This window comes from Coturnix japonica, chromosome 14 (assembly GCF_054131305.1).
Source record: "Coturnix japonica strain WE chromosome 14, WE-NBRP24, whole genome shotgun sequence".
Taxonomy (NCBI): Eukaryota; Metazoa; Chordata; class Aves; order Galliformes; family Phasianidae; genus Coturnix; species Coturnix japonica.
This window is the reverse complement of record NC_140676.1, coordinates 9,560,460-9,586,619: the sequence shown is the minus strand read 5'-3', so window position 1 is coordinate 9,586,619 and position 26,160 is coordinate 9,560,460. Positions and strand designations below refer to the sequence as shown.

At 38.1% G+C, this 26,160-nt stretch overlaps 1 protein-coding gene across 3 annotated transcripts in view; it reads right to left on the bottom strand.

Moving 5' to 3' along the window:
- Positions 1-26,160, bottom strand: part of FBN1 (fibrillin 1) — a 136,995-nt gene that overhangs the window by 22,538 nt on the left and 88,297 nt on the right. For all 3 annotated transcript variants that reach the window (XR_014934361.1, XM_085515482.1, XM_015872957.3), the window contains exons 30-45: positions 25,723-25,845; positions 21,402-21,527; positions 20,566-20,691; positions 12,323-12,445; positions 11,624-11,746; positions 10,220-10,345; positions 8,627-8,749; positions 7,981-8,103; positions 7,042-7,206; positions 6,584-6,652; positions 6,343-6,468; positions 6,047-6,169; positions 5,424-5,582; positions 4,399-4,470; positions 2,050-2,175; positions 616-738 (exon numbers count right to left, since the gene is read on the bottom strand). Coding sequence is in view for 2 of the 3 variants with exons in the window: in XM_085515482.1 (XP_085371608.1) it covers positions 616-738; positions 2,050-2,175; positions 4,399-4,470; positions 5,424-5,582; positions 6,047-6,169; positions 6,343-6,468; positions 6,584-6,652; positions 7,042-7,206; positions 7,981-8,103; positions 8,627-8,749; positions 10,220-10,345; positions 11,624-11,746; positions 12,323-12,445; positions 20,566-20,691; positions 21,402-21,527; positions 25,723-25,845 (1,956 nt within the window). In the remaining variant the exon portion in view is untranslated. The remainder of the gene's footprint in view (positions 1-615; positions 739-2,049; positions 2,176-4,398; positions 4,471-5,423; positions 5,583-6,046; positions 6,170-6,342; positions 6,469-6,583; positions 6,653-7,041; positions 7,207-7,980; positions 8,104-8,626; positions 8,750-10,219; positions 10,346-11,623; positions 11,747-12,322; positions 12,446-20,565; positions 20,692-21,401; positions 21,528-25,722; positions 25,846-26,160) is intronic.

The window sequence follows — 26,160 nt, the reverse complement described above, 5'->3', positions numbered from 1 at the left end:
ACTATGATTTTAAAAGAAATAGCAAATAGATTAGAGAAGGGCAGTCCTATTCAGGGAGTATTTAAAAATAATGTTCTGGGGCCCACTTAAACCCACAGAAAAGTTAGGAAGTGTAACAATAACCTTTTTAAGTTAGCTATTGCATATGGCCTAGCAGATAAGTCCACCTTATCAGAAGAGACCCCAGCAAGCAGTGTTATCTGAAAATATAGCAATATAGCTGGCAAATAAATTACTAAAACACATCCTGAAAATTAAAATGAAAATCAAATAATTTATGCAGATGAAGGGAGAAATACTGTATGTTCTCTGTACAGACAGTAGCTGAACTATTAGTGTCAGAGAATAACTAGACAAGAAACAGTGAATATAACTTGGGCTACAGAAACATCTTTGCAGTCAGTGGGATAGAGTGGAATGAACATCATTTATGCCCAATAGATTTCTGGTAATTAGAAGAATGATTATGGGAATCCCTAACGGGTTTTAAGAGTAGGGTTCCTGGAGCCCAGATCATCATAAAATATGTCCTGAAGTGGAGACTTGCTTTATTAGTTTCTATCTGAAGCTACTACTTTCTGCAGACATTCATGCAAAGAAGACAGATGTACTCACCAGTGCAGCGGCCAGTTGATGTGAACCTATAGCCAGGTTTACAGTCACAGCGGTAGCTTCCAGCTGTGTTGACACATTCTGCATTTTGCTGACACACTGGTCCATTTTGGCATTCATCAATATCTGTCAATGCAAGAAGGAATTTGATCACTATGGTAACCACAAGAATGACAACAAAACCACTTTGTTTTTACTGCAAAGGAAATACTGTCTTACCAAGTATATGCACATCTTTCAAACTGTGAGAACATCGACATATTGACAAAAGTAGACTTTTGGTCAAATTTAGGACCAGGACCACCACATGCTATTTCTGCTAGTAGTAGGATCTCAGAGACCAATACCTCAGGTACTAGTGACACAGACAAAGAATGTCTGATGGAAAAAGTTAGTTTCAAAAGGCATGAGAATAAAAATTAACTCTTAGAACTGGATTTGTTTATAAGTTCTGAAGATGGATTCACAGAAGTAGAGTTTTACTGTGGGTGGACTGCTTCCAGCTCACTGCTTCCCAAAATATGGAAGGGAGATGAAGCATTTTATAGAGAAGATGGTATAGCCAAGAAATAACTGTAAAAGAACCTTCTTAGAGAAATACAGTGTAAGAGAGTTGACTCACAATCACTTTCTATTAATGGATACTGACTGCAATAAATAAACATTATTCTAGAAAAAATAAAAAACAAACACACAAAGTGAGGGTGGAGCACTGTGCTTAAATGCAATTTTAGTCTCATGCACAGCATGCACAGTGTTGGGTGACAAAGCAGAGGATATCCCCTGAACTGATTCAAGCCTGGGTCAAAGACAGTACAACCCTCATTTTCACTTGGGTTTTCAAATTAAATAGAGAACTTTATTTCCCTGGAAATCTAACTGTGTTTCAGTTAGAAGGTGTGTACAGAAGATGCCTGGATTTGAAGCTCCTCGATACCATGTTCTGCAGTACCCAATTGGTCAGCAGTCATAAACCCCAACAGGGAATGAAATAATTCATATTACTACCTTCAGTTTGTTCACAAAACTGACAACACAATGTTAAAAAGTGTTTAAATTGGCAAATAAGTTATCATGTGTTTTTACTATTTACAGAAATCTTTGTTCCATAAGAAAAAAAAAATATTGGAGTAAAATAATTATTCTCATGATCTGACTTAAGGCAACTATTTTTTCTTGGCTTTACTGTCAAATGTGAAAAACAATGTTTATTCCCATGACTGCTGATTCATGCTCCTTCAAGCCCTGAGATGTCTGATGAAAGATCTGGTATTTTCTATGCAAAGGAATTCAAAAAGTCTTAACTAACACAGACCTATTAACGCTGAGGCCGGTATTGTCCTTTGTTAAGAGTGACTTGCAAACATATCATAATTGCCACTGCCTGAATTGCCAGTTGGTGAAACAAAACTTCTCTGAATGGGATTAACATTGTACCTTCACAGATCAGTAGCTTGTCATTGTAGAAGAAGCCCACCGGACACTCGCACCGGAAGCTGCCAACCATGTTGATACAGATCCCATTTTCACACACTCCAGGAATCTCTCTGCACTCATCAATATCTGCAAGAAGAATTTTTAAAAATACTTGTAAATGGTACTTTGTGAAATTCTCTGCTACATGATACATCTTGCATTTGTCCTTTCTATAATTATCTAATGTATGTGATCACCAACATTCCCAACTGCAATGGACAGTGAGCATGGAACACAGAAATCTGCTGTTTCCCAAAGTACTTTTCATTGTAGCCCAGCTCTATCCTGCCACATGGAAGCCAGAAGATGGCATCCATTCTTCCTCATCTCTCCCACCCACAGCCCTGATGAACATTCTCATTCATTCTGAGTGCTGAAATGGAGTTACTGGGAAGAGCTGAATGGAGAGAATGCAAATTGCTTTGTCTTATTATAGGAGAACTGAAAGCAAGCACTGATCAGAACTCACTTTGCACTGTTTTATCCTTGCTAATCTGGGTAATAGCCATGCATTTCTTTAACAGTTTGGGAGTGTCAATGCCAGGTAACATCTGAAGTGATGCCAACATACTATTAATTAGATTGATTAAGCCAGGTGGCCAGAGTTTGCTATTATTCTGTATACATGTGGATTATGTAATTGATTTTGGCAGAAAAAAGCATATGTTATTTCAATTATATATGTCCTGTCTATTGGGTTCCTAAATTAATTATGTTTAATATTCTGACAAGAAGAAACAGAGAGTCCCCCAAAACCTCTCCCTTTAGTAATAATTGCTACATGAATTGTTGTGTATGAGAGAGAATATAGTGGGGAATGAGCAGGTAATGTGAGTTTTAACCAGCTAATGTCTTTTAAAAATAACAAACTAATTTTATTTTTTTATTACTAGATTTGAGTCCTCTGATTAAAAACAGAGATTAGTAAAACTAACTCCCTCTCTGAAACAGCCACCTGGGGCAAGTATATTCAATCCAAACAACAGATGAGTAACATGTAAAGACTGTGACCAAATATTGCAAGGTACATAGAGCAGTGTCCCTGCAAAGCATATGATATCTTGTTCCCATGCTCAGTGCTTACAGATAAAAGGTAAAACAGGAGATGCTCAGCAAAAGCAACAGGATGAATATTTCAGCCTAGTGACACCCACCAAGACACCAGAGCGGCAGGAAGAGCCCCTGGTTTGCACGATGTAAAGCTGTGTGTTCATCACTCTCAGTGATGCACTGGAGGACGTTGGTGGCCTCCCTGGTATAATCCTTTTGTTTCAGTTGGCTCCTGCATGTGCACTGCTCTGTGGTGTGATGGGGTGGAGAGACTGAACACTCCTGGCACACAAGCTGCTACAGGTGCAACTTTTATTTCTATGAATGTTAGGATAATCCAAGGTCTTTCTGCAGTGCAACACCCCGTTGAGTTTATATGGCTGAACATAAATTCCCATGATACTGAATAGATCAGGTCAAACCTTAGTGCTTCTTGCCTTTTTTTGATGAATGGCCCAGCTGATAATAATTTGGGTAATGTAACAATGAGAAGTGGGAACTTGGCTTGTAAGAAACAAGCATGGTATATCATAAATACAGTTCAGTAACTTATTTAAAAGAAGACATTTTCTACTTTAACTACAAATACTTTCACCTAACTAGCTGAACACCACATCACAGCAACAGCTTATTACAAAAGCACCTGATAGTTGTCTGTATATTGCCTGTGTTTGTTAAAGGGCACACTATCTGCTTCTTATTTGCATTCTTCTGTGAATAAAAGCAAAATGGAGTCCCAGTAGGGATTTACTCAGATCCTTGTCTTTGAATTTCTCATTCTCTCCCTCTTTTTGTTTTGCAACTTGTTACTCACCATTCGAAAGTTATACACAATAACACATGTGAGAAATATTACAGTTAAACAGAAGAAAGGATTTTTGTGTCAAACCAATACACTTGGGGACTGGTGTGAAATGTCAAATTAAATCTGTACTTCAGTCTCAGGGAAAGACTCCTAATTCTACCCAGACCAAATGCTGATTGGCCTTACTCCCAGTTCTTGTATGCTTGGTAATCTGTGCCCTGCTCATGTAGGCCTGATGACAATTTCTTTTGAGCTTTATTTTGCCTTAATAACAAGCAGCAATAATCATTGCTGCCAGCTAGGAGGAGCTATACAGAAAGCTCGCAGGTTCAGAGCTAGATGGGAGGTTCAACTCCATTACACTGTTTGAAATAAATAACTGGGAAAGCAAACTTCGCCTCTTTCTTGGGCAGAGGTAGTATAGGATTTAGTTCAGAACAGAAATCACGACTCACCAACTGGTAATCCTGTGTAAATGTCAATGAAGAAGCCAGGCCTTTGACTTCCACAGAGTGTGGAGAACTCATCTGGAACAGGGAAACAAAGCAGCAGGAAAATAAAGCATAGTTTGAGTTAATCAACAGCCAAAAATTCACTATATCCTTAATCTACAGTCCATAATTCACAACATCTATTGTCTAAGAATTTTTTTAGTCTGCTTTTAAGCACCTGAAGGGCACGCAGGAGTACGCAGACCTCCAGGGCTCACCCTATGATGTGCTTGGTACACACGCAGGTTTTCATTTAAAGGCCCCTGAGAACAGCGTATACAAAGATACAGAACACTTGGGCTCACATCCTGGTTTTCCTGTGCATATGCTTATCTTTGCATTACATTTTCTGTGTACAAGTCAGATCTGACTTTAAAAAAATCTAAACCATAAGTTGGAAGTTATCCAGTTAATTGTCTAGAAGTTTGATCTTGAAGAAAACCAACTCCAAACAGAATGGGAAGTCCTAGGCTCAGCTATTTGGTCTAAACCAATGTGGAGGTTTCCTGTATGCCCACAGAATTCATCCAGAAACTGCTACTTCTTATATGCAGCTGCTTGACACAGATCATTCTCAGAAGAAACTGAGGTACTTCTGTCAATTCATGGTAAACAAAAAAGCCCCCTATTGCAATCAACAGTCAGGGCACAGCAATGTTTGTTGGAGCAATGCCAGCCTTGTCCCTGCCTCAGTATGCCTTGAGTAACAGACATGTGCAAAGAGACAAATGAAGTCTCTCATACAGGGAAAACATCACAGAGGAGGCATGTATGGCCCAGCAGTCTGCACACACACCACTCCAAAAGGATGTGAACATACACCTTCATTGTGACTAGGGCTGATTCCATATAGACCAAAAGCAATCACTACATTTTAGACACATAAGACAAAAGTAATCCATCTCTTCCCCTAGCAATATTGTGCCTGCTGATTGTAAGCACATTACTAAAGCTTTTGCAATGCTTTGCAGTGGGAAAAAAAAAAGTACCAGTGCTAGGGATAGGACACTGTTCACAAGGCTTATTCCATGCACGTCCAATGTTGTAGGAACAGCAGCACATTTTCTTGGTCATGTTGAAGAGTAGTTCGCCATCACAGGTTTGATTGTCAGCATAGTAATTTCTGTAGCATAGACTTCTTCTCATATCTGTAAAAATGAAAAAAAAACAAAAACAAAACAAAACCAAAGGAAAATGTTTTAGCAGCTCTTATGGATGATGATGAACTTGAAGGGCTTTGGAGCTATCTCCTTCATATATGCACTTATTAGATGCTTGTCACTTACACAGGTAGATGCTGTGGCACTGTAAAATACTTCGTTAAAATTTATTCCTACAGTATTTCTAGTTTTACTAATCACCTGCAAAGCTTTCACCTGAAAGGGTGAGGTGAAAACTGGAGTGAATATAGAAAATATCAAATCAAAGGAGAAATTCTGTTGAGATACTAAAAAACCTTATAAAAGTGACCTACCATGATTTATGCAATAAGATTAATGAAAGAAGCTAGATCTTTTATTTGGTTAACTCTCATATAATTACATTTGAGGAATAATTCTGATTTGTGCCAGCCACGCCCCTGGCCCATAAAGCTTAAGAAAACCCTACATACCCATACAGTTGTTCCCTCCATTGACTTGCATGTAATCAGGAGGACAGATGCAGGTGTAGTTCCCAACAGTATTGTAACATGTGCCAGGTCCGCAAATGCCAGGTGTATCACACTCATTCACATCTAGAGGAGAACAAAATGGCAGTGAGTGGCCACAGCAATTTTCTCATTATGCTCCCAAAAACACAGCAATACCTCAGGCTCATTTTCAAGGAGAGATCAATTCTACAACATGTAGATTTTTCATCATTTTATACAAATAAAAGCAGAAGAATAGTTAAGCGAATGCAACCTACCATCACATACTCGAGTCTCCTCATTCAAATAGTAACCTGATGGACATTGACACTGGAAGCTTCCAAATGTATTAATACATTTCCCTCCTTGGCAGAGCCCAGGCAGTTCTTGGCATTCGTCAATATCTGTTCAAACAAATTCACAGATATTATATTATCTCATTCATACTTTTCCACAAAAAACAACACTGAAGATTTTCATGGTTTTGGATGTGTAAAAATAGGAAAATGTAAATATTACCTTCTAAAATAACTGTAATAGGGTTTGGTCGGAATCCTTCTCCTCCTGGGCAAAGAACCTTATACTCAGCTGTAAACAAAATAGAATTATGAATCTGCAATAGTAGAAACATTTTCAGCATAATTATCTTTGAAAATTAATCAAATTATTGTGGGAAAATTTAGACATAAAGGTGCTCAGTTACCAGATATCAACATTAGGTTTTACAGCTGTTATTCCATTTTGTAATGTCAAGTGTTTTATGTAATAGAATACATACATAAAAATGACCATAATATTCTAAATAGATAATCTTTTTGAAAGGTATGTAAAAGTTTTGATTAACAGTGCTGAAGTTCTTCAGAAACCTCTTCCCTGCATGCATACAACAAACGATCACCCCAGTACTCATTAGAAAAACAAGACAAAACAACAAAAAAAGATGTATTGTTAACTGTAACCAGGGAAAGCTGACTTACTTGTGTTCACAGATGGGCACTGTTCACAGGGAACTCCCCAAGCTCTGCCCAGGGAGCAGCAACAGGAAGCCTTAGAAACACCCACTCCAATCTCATTGCTACAGAAGGTGCCACCATTATCTCCACGAGTTTTAATGTCCAGGTAACAGTTGCCAGATCGTGTATCTATTTGGAATGCACATAATAACAAACATATTACCAGAGAAGAAAGCAAGTAACAGAAACATGTCATGATAAGCACACCCTTAGAAAGCCCTCCTTCCTTTTACCACATCTAAAGTAACTTGTGTTGTCCGTGAGGACCCAGCCCTCCTCTTTTAGGATAGTGCTGCCCATCTCTTTGTTTTGTTGGACTTTTCACAAAGTAGGGAATATATTCAATATGACCAGGGGAAGTTCAGCCACATTTGAACAGAATGAAAACATCTACACATTAGGGATTTTAAATACATTTGAATTTTTTTAGCATCTCTATGCCCATATAAAATAAAAGCCAAAAAAATATCAGAGGAGTACCAAGCAGTTGGAGTCTAATACAAGAGCTCTTCCATGGGTCATGAAAGCTGCATCTAGCCAAGCTGCACTCAATACTACAAGAGCATGAGTGACTTTGTGCCACAACTTCATTTGCCTTCCACCTTGAAGCCAGCTGGATGTTGGTTTAAGGTTGCTGAATTTTAAAACAGTCTTATGCTTATTTTAAATTGTGGATACCTATAACAAGCAGCAAGGTGTTGGCCCTGGCAGCAAGGCATTGCTGGCATGTTACATCACTCTGGACATATTCCCACTGCTCTATTAGAGCTTCTAAAGCTGTGGGCAGTGGGGTGAGAGTTTCTAGCCCTCCTCCATGAGCTAAAACATTATTCCTAAACAGTTAGCCTTACAGCCTCTCTGTGCAGCTTCACTTGTTAACGAATGCAATGAGTGGTTCCTTACCAACACAGCCAACACGGGTGGGATTCAGCTCAAAATCAGGAGGGCACTCACAGGTGTAACTACCAGCAGTATTGACACATGTGCCACTAATGCAGGTTGTTGGGTCTGCACATTCATTAACATCTGCAAGAAAAAAACAGCAGGAGGTAAGCAAGTACACACTATCAATATATCAGATACCACATGCTGACCACCATATATTCATTTGTTCTGAAGTGCTTATCTCCAAGAAGCTTTCAAATGTACACAGGCACTTTAGAAGTATAACACTAGCCTAAAATCAATTCTTCATTGCACTCAGAAAAAAAAGAACAATCTATGAATTCACATACAGTATTCAAAAATACTTAAAAGGAAAGCTACATAGCAAGCTCATTGCTTATGATACAGTGCTGTGAATGGAAACTACGGGGCACAACACATCTATGCCTGGAAGATGTGAACAGGCAGAATTGGTATCTTTGCTGTAATTCTTTCCTTCTTTATTTAAGCCAATGTGATATCAGAGGCTGACAAAGAATGGGAAAGAGCAATTTAGAGAAGGCCACTTAGAGTACAGTCCCCAGATTTTTAATGGAATTTTCTATGGAGTTGATAATAATACTAACAGAAAATTAAAAAGTGTGCTGTTCAGAATCATCTTTACCTGTGCAATTACCACCACTTCTGTCCAACTCATAGCCCACTTCACATTCGCATCGGAAAAGTCCAGGAAGGTTATGACAAGTTCCGTAGACACAAATGTTAGGAAGTGAGCACTCATCGATATCTGACAGAGAAACAGGAGGGGAAAAAATATGAATTTTCTTTATCTTTTTAATACAGGTACAGGAAACTACGAAATGGTTCAGAAAACGTGCATCTGGAAGCCAACTGCTCCTGCGCACTGCATAAGATCAGAAAAAATAACATGCAAGGTTAATATTTGAGGCCTAAGTAACCTAATCCATAGCCTTTGTTTTGGGTAAAAGGTTCTTTGCAGTGTCACTAGAAGCCATGCCAGGAACAATCTGAGCTTATTAGTGGGCTAACCTGACAACTAGCAAAATTAAACATGGCAGGAGATAAGGTTTAAAAATGAAGTTTCTTCTAAATCAGCAGCCATCTCCAGAAAGCAGGGCTTCAGTGAAACAAAACCTCCCAAAAATAATTAAAAATCAGAAAACAACAACTTGGGCACAAAAGTGAATACTAATATTCAGGTTTGACTGATTTTGAGCTTGGCACACCTGGAGCTCACTTTTGTGTGCTATTTGTCCAAATCATCACATCTGATTTAGCATTTAAGCAATGCTGCACTGCACAAAGAACAGCTAACTTGATACAAAAAAAGAAGAATGTTTACAAAGTACCTTGAAATCCTGCATTTAGCATGCACATCTGAGGCTTCCAGGATAGACTGTTTTAGCAACAGGAGTTAGACTCTATATAAGCTATTTAAAGTTAGCTAAAAGCTTTCTAAGTAAATTGTTGCATGAAACACGATGAAACCTAATATTGTTTCAGTTTATAGAAAATTCAAGCTCATAAATTATTTCCCTTGGTAGATTACTTAAAATAATGCACAGAGAACTTCTGGGGGAAAAAATGCTATTTATAGTGGTGCACTTATGAACTCCATTGAACATCAGTTCTTATTAGTATGTCTGATGATACAGCTGGTGCTTCTTAACTGTCTTAACTGATAAGTGCCACACAAACTGTGGATTTCAAGTATTACTACTGAATACAAGACCTTAGTCACACTGGCAACATATTTAATTTCTTGGTTCTTATTTTGTTAATCTTGTTATACTCAAAGCTCTTACAAAAGACTGGTAAACAGGTAAGTGACAAATTACTTTCAAAACAGTAAAAAACTTTCTGTGGGGTTTCAAATTCTGATTCTGCACATGGCAGAAGCCCCCAGAGCACATTCACTGTGTTAGCTTCAAAACCAGCGTTTTTCAGCTTCAAGGCCAAAATAACAACTTCTGCTTAACTGTAATGAATAAAATGAAGAACTGTTTGCAGACTAACCAAGATGAAACGGCTGTTGGTCACATCATTTGGGTCATCAATCAGACCACAAATAACGTGCAGTAAGATGACAGTCTCCAAAAACAATTTCTCTCTATACAACAGGTCAATGAAGATACAAGGGCTCATAATAAACATTAGCAACCTTTTTCTGTTTATATGACTGTAAATGAAAAAAAGGCAGTTTGCAGAGTGCTGTTCAAATCCTATGGAGAGTTACCTTCGCATGCTTTCCCATCCAGACTTGGCAAAAATCCCATATCACATTCACAGCGATATCCTCCTGGGGCATTGAGGCACTGCCCATTTTCACAGAGATTCAAGTTTTCTGAGCATTCATCTAGATCTGTAGAAGAAAGAGAAATTGCAGGGTTACAATAAACACAGTGTTATCTGTAACACTTGTTTCAGCTGCAGTATGCAGTGTCCAAGGATTTTCACAATTCTGTACATGCAGAAGAAACCATAGTCTACTTAAGCTTAGAAGCTACTACATGCTACAGATTGGTATATTTTCTACATTAGGAAAATGCAGCTCCTAATAAAAAAACAAATTCAGATAGAGGGACAGACTGCTAACATAGCTACAGCTAACAGAAACTGGAGGCAGAATACATGGTCAAATTTGGACTCAGAATGAGCATGTGAGTTTTATTATTGTTATGACTTCTATTACAGAAAGGCCTAGTGGCAGCAACAGAGATAAGAGGTCTACTGTGAAATGAACAGGTACAGTAATAGGTGGTCTCTATGCCAAACAGAAAACACTAGCAAAGTGGCACTGAGGTGAAAATATAATCAAAATCAAACTGCAGTTAAACAGTTGAGAAAAGGAGTCTTGGTAGTACTGGGTTACACAACCCTTCAGATAGATTGTGGCCATTATTTTCTAGCTGACATTTTATGCATCACAACCCAGGTGTTGCAGCTGGCAGTGTGCAGGCTATGGAGGCCACCGAGGAGATGGATCAGATTCAAGACTAAATTATAGAGACTGAATTAATTATTCAAAATCACCTTAAACCTGTGGAGCCATTTTCTCAGATGCCAAGAAAACTACTGTCATTCATAAAGTGAGACTAGGTATAATACACAGGATCTTTCAAGTTTGGGCATCTTGTATGAATTAGAAGACAGTGAAGGATGACATTCAAGAATAATTTCAAATCTTTAAAAGGTGGCTGTTTTGTTAGTTTTTTTTAATCTGATATTGAATCATAGACTAACTTAGGATGTAAGGGACCACTGGAGGTCATCTGGTCCAGCCTCTGCCATAAAGATTAATTTTAAAATTAGATCTGATTGCTCACAGCTTTGCACATCTCAGTTCCTAGTAACTCCAAAGATAGAGATCTTACAATCTCTTTGGGCACTTGCTGCAGCTTAAATGCTATCCTCTGAAATAGCAACCAAATATTGGGAGCATCAGACTTAATACAACACAATCCTTGAACCAACTTGCACTTTATATTCCAGTTGAATGGGAATTATGAGTACAAAATCACAGAGTTTACACTGTGAATATTAATTCACTGATATTTATGCTTAAATTTTAATACTAAGAAGTGTAAGTGCTGGGTGAATATTCAAGCACGGTGCTTTTATTGTTCCTAAGAAAGCTCACCTGTACAAGTGAAGCCATCTCCGGTATAACCTTCTTTACACAGGCAGCGGTAAGAGCCCATTGTATTCTTGCAGTCAGCATGTGGGCTACACATGTGGGTTCCATTGGAGCACTCATCCAGATCTTTAAAATAATAGTAATTTTTTAAAAATCAACATTAGTCAACAAAACAAAACCATTTCAGCACAAATACACACTTTAAATAGCATATGGCATACAGAACCTCTACTTAAAATAATCATCTGTATATATATATGTATATATACCTACACATATGTGGAGTCATGTGATTGGAAAAGCAGGCACAATTTATTTGCCACCCAGAAAAGCAGTCTGACAAGGTAAGTGTGAATGAGGAAGACACATGGCACCCCTCAGGCTAAGAACTTGTGTTACATCTTGTTTTACTGAGAGACCTCTCACTGTCTCTCAAGAGCCACAAGCTGCTCTGAAGGACGCACTGTCTCTCCCCATGGTCCAGTCCATTTCCACTGTCTCATAAGCCAAACATGAGATAATGTTGATTTCAGTTACCATGGCAGAGAATTTGCCCTCCAACGGATCATGTCGAATTGACCTAACAAGCAGGATAACAGTTTCTCTTCTCAGTTTGTAGGTGTGGTATTGTTTTTTCCAGAGTTGCTGAGCTCCGGTGTTGATCAGACCTTATAAGTAAATACAAATGCATACAACTCTCACCTGTGCATTTGATACCATTTCCAATCCAGCCGGTGCTGCAGCTACATTTGAAACTTCCTGCTGTGTTTGTACAAATGGCGTGTCTATCACAGTTATGGGCTCCAATTTCACATTCATTGATATCTGTAAACACAGAGATGTTTGAAGAGCTCATGGATCAAACTTTCTCATAGACAGACCACTGATACGGTTATTTCTCAGGAAAGAGAACATGAATATGAGTCAGCACTTCTTTACAACATGACGTTTAAAAGTGATACAGAGGAGAAATAAAACTAAAAAGAAGAGCAAAGCAGCATGCAGTGTGTTTCACACATACCGTCTTTCTACCTATTTTTCTAGTAAGTATTTAAAACAATGGTTTTGCATTTCGCTCCAACACTTTTTACAACTAAGGAGGAAACATGTAGCATAGTTTATCTTCTTTTTCTAACCAGTGCATTCACAAAGAAGATGAGGACACAGCCTTTGGGAAGAAGAGGACTAGCAACTATAAAGATTACCACTGCAGATGTTTAGCATCCAGGGATGCTGCATTCCCATTTGCCCATCCTGGGGTCCACAGAGAAGGACTCAGGTGGCTCTGCAGTGCATGGCTTACTAAAAGGTCTCAGAGGAGACTACTGCACAGAGACTCCTGCAACATAGCACTCCCATGTTCCTCGTAGGTATCTTCAAGGATGCTGATGAACATCAGCTGGGTACCATCTGCAAACTACTAGAATCATCCCCAGACAGTTAATGAAGCCAGGTTCTGCTTTGCCAGATACTGTGTGGAAGGTGGAGAATGGGCTCTGTCACCATATTTCATGTGATAGCTGATGGAGGCAAAGATTACCAGGCATGTAGTCTATTAACACAGTGAAAAAAAGGTTAACATCCTCATCCTTAGAGATACCAGGCAGCAAGCAATCCAAGCTTTTATGTAACACATTCATGCCAGCACATTCTACTTGAATATTTGCTTTTTTTCACATTATTTTGATTCTCAGACATTCTCTGGCAATGTCAAAACGTATAGACAGAAAAAAAACAAACTGAACTCCACTCTTCCTTGTCATTAAACAATATTAATGTTCCGTATAAGTACTTGGAGAATGTATAAACTCAAAGGCAAAGTTTTCAGAAATTACTACTGGTAACTAAAACAAATCCATCAGAAATTTTCTTACACATCTGAGCTACAGATTTTACAGTGCTCTCTGTAACCAAGACCTAACTGTGCTTTACAAATATACAGGATGTAAATCATTTAGAATTCACATCAAACCACTTAATTTTTTAATCAGTTTTTCAGCACTCCCAGATGCCTTTGCTATTGCAGTAAGCCAAAGCACGACATTTTGTACAAAGCTGATTGAAAAGGGAAAACAATGCAAATGAACTATGCATTATTCCATACATAAAAATCCAGCTCAGATCCTTTTTGGGAAGATGACTAAGAAAGGATATGAGCCATTGACCAGTTAGCAGTCACCAGGGCTCTTAGTCCCAAAACCCTTAAACCTTACCTACCATAGCGCCTAAAAGTAATTAGCTCCTTAAGGAGGGCAAGAGAGTGGAGCTACTAGGGAGACTGTCCAGATAAGATCTTAGCCATTTATTTATATTTATTTATAGCCCATAGGTTTTCTGCTCACCCTTCTTTAGATGTAAGGCTTGATGCCCTACACATTTATTCTGTCTTTTCACAAAAGCTACATGTTGCTCTGAGAAGCAGATAATACATAACTTTCATCCTACTGTTCAATTCTCAGGTCCAGAAATTACCCAAACACACCAATTACTTAAGTCTATGTAGGGAAACTGCATCTAATCTTATTCCTCTGAGTTTTTATTTCTAAACAAGACACTGAATCAAAACTCCAGACATGAGTATTCCCATAATCCGAACACTGAAGTTCAGATACAGATCTAAGTCTGGCAGCTGGAATCTACTACTAATGAATGCTGACTGCACCAACAAGATTGAAAAAATACAAACAGAAACTAACTTTCAAAAACTTTAAAAAACAAAGAAGCATCAGGAGCAGAAAATCTCAGAGAATATTTGCCTTCATCATGTGCAGAACCTCATATGCCGATAACATCACCCTAACAGGAAACTAGCGTCTGTTCGAAATCTTCAGGGTGGTCAGAAAAAAAACACTCATTTTGGCTTGGACTGAAGGGAAAGACTAGAAGGAATTTCTAGAGGTCAGTTATGGTATAACACTGACATAAAAAAGCTGAGGCAAACACTCCATATTTTAACCTTTACATGATTTTTAAAACCAAATTGTTAAACTTCAGCTAACATTGTGATTGCTCTGCATTTGATTATTTGATGCTTTGAAATAATCACATGCTTCCTTATACCCTTTGAAGCACAACAAAACAACAAAAATCATCATCAGTTGAGATTCTTCTGCCAAGAATTCTTCTGAACTGCCAGCAAACACAAACAGAAACTTGCATGCAACAGCTACGCCACAATGAAGTCATGTTCAGGCTCAATTTTAAGGCAATCTAAAAACAATTTTCAATTCTACATGAAGCATCTCCATCCCATTTTGCACTGGTTCACTAACAGCTTGCACCCAAGAGTCTCCATCAATACCTCCCAGTGGAAGAGAAAGAAATTGCTGCACATTCTCACAGCTCATGAGCTGAGCACCTTTCTCCCACCACTCTTCTTGTTCACCCGCCAACTCTCTGACACAAAGGCTAAAAGGCTTGGAATCTCCTGTGGGATGAAACTTGTGAACACAACTGTATATCTAAACTGAGTTTGGATATCTAACTCAGATATCACCCACTGAAATGCCATTCCACTTTGAACAAAACCCTGAAATCCTTTTTAGTTTTTATCCACACACAAATAAAATAAAATAAAATAAAATAAAATAAAATAAAATAAAATAAAATAAAATAAAATAAAATAAAATAAAATAAAAAAATAAAATAAAATAAAATAAAATAATAAAATAAAATAAAATATTTTTAATGCTTTTTGCCTGGGTAAAGATCAAATGAGGAATTAAATATATCTTCTAACACCATCTACCTCTAGAGGTATGTTGTAGGGATCATCTCATTGATGTGTGGAAAAGCTTTCATATATTAGATGAAAGCTGATCGAGGTATATAACATACCATCACTAGCTTTGTCCCAGATTTTACTTATTTTCAAATCTATCAGTATTTAACTCGCTCATTATTTTACTGTAATCCCTATTCTCTCCTTTCATTGCATAGCTGAAGTACAAGCCTAAATTTATTGCATTGCAATTATTTCCAAGGCAGAAGAGATCTCAGACCAAACATGGTCCTGTGTAAATGGGGCAGTGAAATCAATGGAATTTATGCCTGCTTATACTGGAGCTTAATATGGATTTATGTTGCCATAAGTATTGAATTATGACTTCACAGAACGAAAGAAAAAGGAGAAGTTGAGCTCTGCAGGGGAAAAATTAATACAACATAAATATCTTTAATAAGAGCAAGAGTCCAGATTGTGCTGTCTGCATGGCAGTACAAACAGTACTACTCTTCAGATAGCTCCAACTCTTTCCACGCAATTGTTTGAAGAGTAAGGCATTACTCAGTATGAAGTAAAGTTATCAAGACCCAAAGAGCACACACGAGGGTGCTACTCAGGACAGTGTTTAACACAAGGATGGCCTATTCCTACTGACTTCAGTGGGATTTTCATTAAAGAGTAAAAGAATGAGTCACTGATTTATATCAACCTTCTACTTCTGCCTCCAGTATGTGGCTGTAACAAGCCAAAGAAAATAAAGACATTCCAAGACTGACACTGCATCCTCAGCCAGTCCCACTGTGCCCCAGTCCTGCTGCACACATGTTCTCAGCTTTGTAATTGCACAACTCCCATTAATACTAAGGGAGTTGTCTGCCTACAGCAGATGAGAATACGCATGATAAATAGTATGCAGATCTGACATCATAACAATCCCAAGCACTATGGGAAAAAAAAAAACAAAAACGTCAGTCACTCTATTTTCTTGGCTTCTTTAGTTCTCTTCTCTGGACAAATACTTTTTCTCTCAAGCAATTAATAAAGCATCTCTTCCATTAATCACAGAGGTACAAGTTCTTAGGGCTGTGCACGTGCAGCAGAAATGCACACTTAATATAACCTGTTGTGTAGGCAGTATGTTTGCAAATACATCAACTGAATGCAAGAGACAGACAGAACCTGCATGGAGAATCTCCATATAGTCTGCAAGTGGATCATTAAAAATCGGTCGGGGAGCAGTAAAGAGATAAATCACTTCATTCTCACTTGTACTCTGGAAACATCCAAAATTAGAGGAAATTTTATATTTGAACAGAGTGTGAGTAAACACTAACCCACGCCATGACAATTCACACATCTGCCATAATACATGAAGGCATCAAGGTACTCTGTGCACATTTTCTTTTCATTTTCCCTGTGGATTCAATAGCCTATAATGTTTCTTAGCAAAGTGTGAATTTAGTCTCCACCTATAAATTAGTGCTGCTTGTCAAAAATTATGCAAATCCCTTAAGCATTTTTCTGGCTTTTTAATTTTTTTTGGCACTCTTTGCAGATCTGTGCATTCTATTCCACTGACGTTCCACTGGTATTTCAGGCCTGGGCCCAATTCCCACCAGGCCGGTCGTCTGATGGAAGTCACGAGGCATTTCCTCCTTCTGGGATGCTGCCCATGTAATCAGGTGAGTAAAGGGAGCCATGAAGGGGGGAATACTTTTCAGAAAGGAGAAGACTGTGAATTTGAGCTTAGTGCTCATTGTAACATAATCAGTAGAAACATACATGGAAAATTTCTCTAGTCTAGCTCTATGCCTGTAAGATTGTTTTCTTCTTTTGGAATCATTCTTAGATTTTATTTAGCATACTGCACCATGAGTTGAGTTCCTCTTGGAATTTCACAAGGGGCAGATCAGTTCTTGCCTTACATCACCATCTTGGGGAGCAGTGTGTTGTTGCTGGACAGATGCCTACTCAAAATACTCTCCTTCTGTAATACCCCCAAGCTGGCGGGCATTAACATTATCATTTTTTGGTGCTTGGCCTGATACAGCCTGCTCCCAAGTTCATAACAGGAAATGCATGTGTTTCACTGATACCAGAATTCTCTTGTGCCATCAGACTGAAGCACAGTGTACTACGAAGGGCAAGAAGCCAAAGGAAGGGGAGAGAGAGGCAAGCACACTGTACAAGTGTTATGGACCTACTTCTGAGGGAACAAGACAGGGCTTACCTCCTTCTTTCACCTTATCAGGTATCTTTATCTTTTTAGTCATTATTTTCAGTCATGTAAGTATCGAATAGTGTGCACTCACTCTATGATTATCATTATTGAGTTACAGCAAGTAGCATTAAGCAAAGTGCCACCTCACCAAGGTCATTGCCATACACTTGCCTCCAGCCTTTCCCAACACAATACCACCACAGCCCACATGAAGTCATCAGAGCAGAAACCAGCCCCAGCTCTCCAGTCCCAAAGGCACACTGGGGAGAAGGCCAACCAGCTATCTGAACATCTCTGATTTTGATCTGATGAATGTCTCAGGCAACTTCAGCCCCCAGGTTCCACTTACTCAGCTTGACTTTGTGAAGAGCACCCCAACCTCATGTGTGTTCAAGGAGAGCTCCACCAGGAGCACACAGCTCTAACTGGCAAAGATGGGTGGGACCAGTCAGAGAAAAATATTTTCCTCTGTGAAAGTATCAGAGCAAGGAAAGTTAAGACTCTGCATCAACAATGAAATATTGCAAATTTACAGGCAATGCTCCAGAGTGGTTATGAATCACAAAATGCAGATGCATGTGCCAATACAGAATTTAATCTCTGCACAAACACACAAATACTTTATTAACAGAAAAAGAAGACAAATTTGTCATGAAACTCAGCAGTCTGGAACTGGGATAGCGGAAAGCTTGCAGTCTTTTCACTAGTGGCTGTGTACCACTGCCTGCCTAGAAAAAGCCAAAATGAACTGCTCTGTGTCAGCCTTGTAGCAGTTTGCTTTATGAAAGGAAATTAAGCCATCTGTAGCGCTTTACCTTTACTTTATCACACAGTTACAATGTGTAGCTGTGCATACAATATTTTTACTTTTATATTTGTTACTAAACTCAGTCCGCATTCTTAGTGAGAACCAGGGAGGAGGGGGGAATAACATCTGTGTGGGATGGGAATGTCAGTCAGTGGGTGGATTCTGAATCCTGTTAAGTGATTGGGGAAAAAAACATGTTTATTTGTTAAAATGGAAACAATCACTAATGACAAGGGAGATGAAATATTTAGACAAAACTGTAATGGAACCCAGAGGATGTTATTTAGTTGTTCTCATGGAACAGAGAACCTCCCATTGAACACATTTTTGTAATTTTTTTTCATGGGAGTTCCTAAAAACTGTGAATGCTTTTGATCTCTCTATAAGACAAGAGTTTAGCCCTGGGGTCAAGGTGCTGTTGATAGCGTCACTCCAAAAGATGTCTTATAAGATGCTTTTATGGTCTCCTTTACCTGAGTGTATGAAATTCAGCTCTGATAACTAAGGCCATGCAAATATGACATGTGGAATCCACAGGTTTTCACCAGTATATCAGGCCTTTTAAAAGTCAGAATACAAGAACCTGTACACTGCAGACCCTCCAGCAGTACATGTAACCTATGCTTCAGTCCATACACAGAGCCTCTTCAGCAAGAAACTAGCCTAAGAAGGCTCTGCTTCCTCCCTTCTCTGAAGAGTTAAATCCAAAAGATTTTGGTGATATGAATATGATCCCATCTCAGATTTATCATTGTAACTTAATACTTCACCTTTTTACTTTGGGCATCTTTTGAATTACTGAAGGCTTCTACAGCATCTGCCATAATAAAGGTATCCTGGTGAGTACCATCCTCTCTGGGACATTGGTTTTCACCCAGGATAAGCAAAGGATGGGCTGCAGGAAAGGCAAATACATGGGAGGCAGTGGGAAAGACCCACATGGCAGATAGCATCCACCCAGAAGGCTGGGCTTGGCTGAGACCAGGAGGGAGGGATTTCCCTGCCTCTCTGTTAACAGAAAAAGTGTTTATTGGGACATTTGCTACTACCCAGAGCCACATGCTGCCAAAATTGTGGTTATTTCCAGGCACTTCCTCAGAAGCCATACCTCAGATTACTCTTGCCTCCAGAACTTTTCTCTGCCTTTTGTCTTCTACTAGTTGCTTCATCTTCCCTGACTGCTCCTAACCATCAGTTATTATACTGGGAATGATAGTTGCACCATGTGTAACTGATCAGCATGAGGGTTTTCAGGTCTAGAGAACTGAAGAGCTACACATAATTTAGGGTAAAAACAAAGAACAATGAAATATTGGTCTACAGGGTACAATTAGGTTTTCTTGGATTTAGATCAGTTCATATGTAAGTCAAAGGCAGCTGTTACTAATGCATAGCTATTCATACGCAATCCAATATGCAATGTACAACTTCAGCTCATGGATTGTTCTATGAGAGCTGTTAAAAACCAGCTTCTATACTTGGGGCACTTACAGAAGTATATTATTAACTCTGTACAATAAGAGCAGACCAAGAATAAAAGCTTGTCTCAAAAACACTGCCAGAAATGTGTTTACTCGAAGTCTACATTGAAAATTATATTAAACATATGTTCGTATTCATATTTTGGGCAAAGCTTAAGACTCTCAACACCTTGGCTTAAGACACCAGCACTATGATTATTAATATCATGCCCTCTAAGTCTGTGCATTTGAAGCTCATTTATGTTAGTTGGCAATATATTAACTACTCCAAATTCTGATTTCACTCATATAATGTAGTTGGGTAGCTGTATTGTTGCCTCTTTGCACGGACTGAGAATATATTTCAAACGATTTTTGTTTGCCAAAACCACACTTGGAACAGATACCTGCTATATGCACCCATAGTATACAATTAATTAATTTTAAACCACTGTGGTCCTCAGTTGTCTTAAGTTACAGCCAGCAGCATTTTCTGTTCTACTAAATCAACAACAATGTGGTGAGCTCCTAGCAGCCATTTTATCACTCATTCCAGCAGAAGGTGCATTGGGCAGAATGCTGTGCCGCCCAAGATCAGCAGAAGTTCAGCACATTTGGATAAGGATTACATTTAAAGCAGATAAGTAAAAGAATCTCAGTAAGAGGAGAAAAAAAAAAGACTTGCAGAATCACAACTGTAACCCAAGGTTAACTATTAACTTTAAAACATACCTGTGCAACCAGTCGTGCCTTTCTTGCCTGAATATCCCATATCACAATGGCAGATAAACGAGCCTTTTGTGTTCTCGCAGGTTCCACTCAGACAAATGTTTGGATGCAGATCACATTCATTAACATCTAAAAAAAACCCACATTATTTAATATTTATTAAATAAAATTCTTAGAAAATAACCAGCAAAATCTCTGAGACACAATTCATTGGAAAAAACTCAGAAGCATTACTACTGTCCAAAGAATGACTATGGCTGTTCACTTATGTTTTCTATGTGTATCCATGTTTGTGTGAACACAGTTACAGATGTCCTTATATGCACACACAGCTGCATACATTATCCTGTTTTGCACAAAACCTTTATAAAAAATATCCTCCAGATTTTTTATTTAAATATGAAAATCCGGTTTGGATTCACTCTTTCTCTACTTTATTTTACCAAAGCACAGTACTTGCAATTAGTTTGACTTAGTGACTTGTTTAAATCAGTGCTGACAATTTAACTTCCACAGTGTCACCCATCTGCAGTTCCTCTCCACAAACCCGCTTTGGTTTTAGCTACATAAAATCTTACTGGAAGAGCATCCAGAGATACACTATTGTAGATCACTATGTCTGCTTTTCAACTTGGTCTGGGAGTTTACAGGAACACACACAGATTACACCTGAATTTGAAAAATGCAGCTTGTGCACTGGAGCTCTTCCTATTTTCAGGTGGCCAAAACAAGAGCATAAGAGCAATACTCTGCAAGTGTCATTGTATGCCTACTTGGAAACACTGCCTTAATAAATATTATTTCCTTAGTTAAGGCAGAAAAGGTGTATTTTCACTTACCTACACAAGTCTTCATGTCTTCAGATGCCATGAATCCATCATAGCAAAGACACCTGTACTCTCCTGGGATATTTGTGCATTGGCCTCCATCACAGATATTAGGATTGTCTTCACACTCGTCAATATCTGCAGGGAAAATTCGGATTAAAACATGGTTACCTTTATGCAGTGCAACCAGCCATAATCATGGCAAGCAAACATTTAATGCTCTGGTAATCATAATTAAGACTGAAATCCTGTAAATAACTGAGTGGTATGTTGCAAAATCCTCATGATGAGTAATATCCCCTTCCTGGGAAAGTCAGTGGTAAACATTTCCCGCTGAATCCAAGAGGAGCAGGAACCGGATTTGTCAGTAGAAAAGTCATTAAGAGAAACAAAACAACAACAACAAAAAAAGAAATAGAACCTTTGTCACACAACATGGCTACATGTAATTGGAGACTCTGAGATACAGTCCGTTGTTGTTGAAGTCAATGGAAGCTCTGAAGTCAAATTCAGTGACAAAAAAATATCAGACTTCACATAGCTTAAAAATGATATCGTGTGTACATGTCTAGAGAGTGGTGACAAACAGAAAAACTGGACAAACTGGAGTCAAAGCCTTGATGGGAATAAGTACAGGATATATATTTAGTTCACTAACAGAATTTATGTTTGCTTGTTAGGGGTTTTGAGGGGAGGTGGTAGGGAAGGGTTTTTTTTAAATGTGCATGTGTGTAATTATTATTTCATTTACTTATTGCCATTTCAATTGACTGGCCAGCCCAGACACATATTTACATCTGCTAGCATATAAGATGCTTTTTCAGTTCTTGAAAGTGGCCATCAGTGATGGAGGCCAACTGCAGGAGCAGACACTTTATTATACTAATGCAGCCCTGCTAGCGTCTGGAGTCTTTCAACGTCTCTGGGGTTATATTAGTGTTCCTTGTAAAAATTTTAGAATCTCCCTGTGTCAGCACCAACATAGACCAGCAAGAACAAATATCAGAAACTGTGTAGTGATTCCATGGGAAAAAAATCAGCACAAAAAGCACAAGATTCAGGAACCCCCTCTGAGAGAAAGGGTGTAATTCATTATCAGTCTGGTCTATTGTGGATTGCAGTAATTATGCAGCTGCAGAAAATGAACTCACTTTAACTTAAAATATTATGTTCATTATTCTATATTTCTAGCAGCTAGTGCTTTTGTGAATACACAGTTTTTGCAAGGAAGAAGGCTGACCCATCCTTGTTCATCTTAAAGAGCAAATAATGTTGGCATGGACATTAGCCTGGAAATGTTAATTTGGAATGGAATTTGAATTAACATGCAAAATTAAGCTCTAGAAATGGGGATAATAATGACAGAAATAAAGAACTTTATTTACTAACCTGTCACTGTATTGATTTCACAGTTGGGGGAAAATCATCTGACAAAGAACTTGTTGTTTCTCCTAATTGAGTGGATTATTTATGCATAACCTCACCAATTCAAACCTGACCTACTACTGAACTGAACAGCATTCTTACCAGCTCAATTATCCAGAAATGTATTCTGTAGTGGCTTCTGGCTTTGTATGATGTTAAAAATAAAAGACATGTTCACACAGAGTGCAAGCAGAAAATGTAAAAAAGGTATTTCACATACTCTGGTCACAGAGCTACTAAATCATGTATCTTGCACTAACATACAACATACAAAAATCAGACATTCTCTACAAAGTAGAAAATGTCACAAAAAATACTCTTTCTCATTTTTCACTAACCTCGGGTAGAGACCAAAATTTCAACAAGCAGACTGAATATTCACAATATATTTATACACACAATTGATTTCTCTTCATGAGAAGGTGGCAGAATTTTTAGATACTAAAAGAGTGATGGAGATGTCCCCTCACTGCTCTGGCTATTTTCTTTAGTAGAGTTTTTGACTTGACATTCAAAAGTATCTGGAATTTCTGCCATCAGCATATGACATACATGAACAGATAGCTGAAATCTGGCTACACAAATGGTATGAAAAAACCTCTGACCAAAATATAACCGCTTTTTGTGCCCACAATTAATTGTATCTACAGTCTTTTCTGGACATGCTCAGAAAGATATGTAGTAATACTAAAAAATTCCATCCTCCAAATCCCACCTATTGGCTACATCTCTTATTAAAATTTCTTTCACTGTCATGATTTATACATTTTTTAAAAAAACTAAGACAAATACAGTATAAAGGAAATACCACCATTTCTTTATAAATACAAGATTATAGTGCTGTGAATTGGCTTTAGAAATGAGGACAAAAACTAACTTTTAGATTTGGCATAGCATCCTACTCTACTATAGTAACCTGTTCTAGCATGACATCAGTAGGTCTCCACAGATGCAATCAGTTTTTGGAAGTGTTAGCCATCTATTTATGGTGACACTTTGTGTTAAACACATGAACAGGCCTACAGATATCAGCAGGATTATGTAGACCTCCTTACACATTGGCAATAGTATTCAAGCCTTTCTTAGAGGATAAAACGAAAAAACATGCTATTAATGGCTAGCCTATAAGTGAAATATGATTTTTTAGGGTCCAACTAATACATAGAGATGCAAAAATTAGCAGCATCATATGCTTCTACAGTCCTCTACTAGGTAAAACCTGACTATAAACCTCTAAGGCCTATCATCAAGTTAATGTGTGACAAAAACTCTGAGAATCCATGCTCTTCACTCAGAAAAGACAACTGCTTCCTCCCTTTTTAACTCTGAAAATATTATAACTTTCTATTCCAAAGTTTGTAGCTTAATAGGAAGGAAGATGCTCTGATCCACTCTCTTCCTGGGTTTAGAGATTTGTCTGGGTGACAAGGGGCAAGTAGGGCAAAACAGAGAACGGTTTGTAGCCTGCAGACCTGAAATCCCTAAGACTTCCCGAACACACACTTTTGTTATTCATTTCCCAGTCAAGCCAAGAAGAAGAAAACACAAACATGTATCACTGACTGCTCCCCATCTTCCCTTCCCTCTCATGTACATACAGTGTAGTCCTATCAAGTTTAGATTTTGGTTGAGGGACAATTTTGATCGAATTGTTTTACTTTTTGCACTGAAAAGGTGCCCAAAAGACCAACGCTGATGTTTTCTGCATGGAATAGCCTTTACTATAAACCTGACCTATCCCTGGTCACTAAATTAAACTGGCTCTAATTGAAGTATTGTATGTTTTTAAATACTTAACTTTCTAGAATTTTCTCATTGAGCAAGGGTCAGACGCTTGCTGAAGATTGGCTGCTTTACAGCATTGTGACAGTGTAATCTTTCAATGGGGGGGAAACTAAATTTGACTATAATTTAAAGGCTCTTTTATTCTTTGCAATGGTAGCAAGTGGCCTCAGGGTACATTAGACCCTGGTCAGAGGTTTATAAATATTTACAAATTCTGAATGTGAGCTTTCTCTACTAATTCTGTATAGAAAACTCATTTGTTCAACTTGAAAGGTGATTCTATTCCAAGGGATTAACCCTGTTATATTTCCCATGCTCTTCAAGGAATTGGCAAACAGCTGGCAAATACATGTGCAGTAAGATGTAAGAAAAGAGCAGAGAAGAAATATCTTTCCAGTAACCTATGTGGTAACTTTCCTGTAACCAAGTAGAATTCACTTATTGGGATTATGAATCCCAATGGAGAACACCCGGTTGATACAGCTCAAACAATTTTCTCAGCAGTTCTGCTTAGAGTGCAAGAGAGCTGTTTACCTACAAAAGTTTAGGACTATTCAGATTTTAGTTTGTCTGAAAGTCATTTAGTTTTGAAGTACTGCAGGATATTTGCATTCAACTAAATGAAGATTAAAAATAGGACTTATTTTTGCTTGCTTGAGGGCGATAACACGCAATGATAGAACAGGATAAAATAGCCAATTTTATAGCATTTCTGCCAGTTAGCCCTCCAATATAATTATACAGTATACAAACATGGCATTTTGACTTATGTTTACGATGGTATTTGTTATTTCAGATTTTGATCTATTATAATACCTTAAGGGAAAAAACTCATCTGCTACCAGAAAAAAAATCACAGCCTTTTGTTACCAAACTCACACTCAACTTACTGAAATTATGAACATCCAAGTTCCTTCCAATTCAGCCTACAGTTGTCAAATTTTGATACTTTGGAGACCTTTACTTTAGAAAAGGAATTTCACCTTCAATGCATTAATTACATTATTTAGTCAGAATATTCTTAATAAAAATTTTAATTAAAAAAAAAATATTAAAAAGCCCATTTAAAAAAAAATACTGAAATGATCCATTACAGAAGAAAAGACCCCAAAAATCTCCTTACCTGTGCACGTCCTGTGGTCTGGCATGAGTGCAAATCCTTGTTTACAGCTACATTCATAGCTGCCCTCCGAGTTTGTACAGAAGTTCTCACAGCCACCATTCATTATGCTGCATTCATCAATATCTAAAATGGAGAAATTTACAATTAAAACCCACAATATCATTTACTTCGAAGCACATTTCATAGTCATACTCATGCTAGCTTCCCAGAACAGCAGCAATCCAGCTTCTACACTTGAGTTTTGCAAGCTCCTTGAACATTCAAGTGCTTACAAACAGAGGCTGAATGTCAGGCAAACCACAGAGGAAAAAATAGGAGATTATCTGACTGCATATACAAATACCTCTGAACTTCCTTTATGTATAAAAGCATCACTGTTGGGTTACCACAGTGTCATGAAGGTAACAATATTTTTGTAAGGATTATCTAGTAGGCAGA